The 941-nt window shown below is 64.2% G+C and overlaps 1 protein-coding gene across 1 annotated transcript in view; it reads right to left on the bottom strand.

The window, feature by feature from the left end:
- Positions 1–941, bottom strand: part of PCBP4 (poly(rC) binding protein 4) — a 3,931-nt gene that overhangs the window by 1,386 nt on the left and 1,604 nt on the right. The window contains exons 6-10 of the mRNA XM_039837922.1: positions 857–941; positions 647–691; positions 507–570; positions 333–385; positions 77–246 (exon numbers count right to left, since the gene is read on the bottom strand). The exon at positions 857–941 is cut by the window's right edge and continues 14 nt beyond it. Coding sequence (XP_039693856.1) covers positions 77–246; positions 333–385; positions 507–570; positions 647–691; positions 857–941 — 417 coding nt within the window. The remainder of the gene's footprint in view (positions 1–76; positions 247–332; positions 386–506; positions 571–646; positions 692–856) is intronic.

Raw genomic sequence — 941 nt, forward strand, 5'->3', positions numbered from 1 at the left:
TCAGCTCTCCCCACCCCACCTGTGCCTTTCTCCAGCACCTAAGCTTGGTGACCTATGACCCCCGCCCCCCGCTTACCAGGCAGTGATGAGGTACTGAGCCAGGGCGATGGAGACTGGCGAACCGGTGATGGTCACGTGCCGCTCCCCAGCGCCCTCTGCTTGGTTCCCGATCTTGATATGCGCCCCTGACATCTGTCGGATCTCGCTGATCTTGCTGCCCTGGCGCCCGATCACGCAGCCAATCAGCTGGGGGAAGGGCGGAGTTCAGCCCCAGGCGAGGCCCAGACCCGGGGCTCCCCACCCACCCTCAAAACACCGCATGCCCTGCTCACGTCGTTGGGGACCAAGAACTCCTGCGAGCTGGTCTGTGCGCCAGGATCCAGTCCTGGGGAGGAGAGGGGGGTCAGGCGTGGTCGTGGGCCTTGCCTGCCTCCCCACATCCGTTCCAGGGGGGCTGCCTGGCCCCTCGGGGTCTGCCCCTGCCTCCCTCCGCAGGGGCTGCTCACCTGGCACCATGCCGGGTGAGGCAAAGGGGACCGCATGGCCCGAAAGCTGCTGGAGCTTGGTGACCTGTGCCAAAGAGAAGGAGTCAGAAATCAGAGGGGGCCTGGTTCGGGAAGCGGTGCCTTGGGCTGGGGTCACTCACCTCAGCTGGCGTCACAGCCCCATACTGACCCTGGACGGAGAAGCCCTGTGGGGACACAGTGGGTGAAAGGAGTTACTACAACAGATCAAGGGCAGTTTGGCCAGAGTCAGCGCTCCCTGTCTCCCCCGGACCCTCAGTTCCTCCTTCCAGCCCCACCACCACCTCAGTGCCTCTTCAGTAAAGCTTTCGCCCTCGGGCGATTCCCCTCACCTGGTTGGCGGAGAGAAGGACGGTACCTAAGGAGAGGCTTGGGTGATACGGGATAGTGGCGCCTTTGGGTGGGGACTGGAAGGCA

Source organism: Pteropus medius, unplaced genomic scaffold (assembly GCF_902729225.1).
Source record: "Pteropus medius unplaced genomic scaffold, Ma_sr-lr_union100, whole genome shotgun sequence".
In the NCBI taxonomy this organism is placed as follows: domain Eukaryota; kingdom Metazoa; phylum Chordata; class Mammalia; order Chiroptera; family Pteropodidae; genus Pteropus; species Pteropus medius.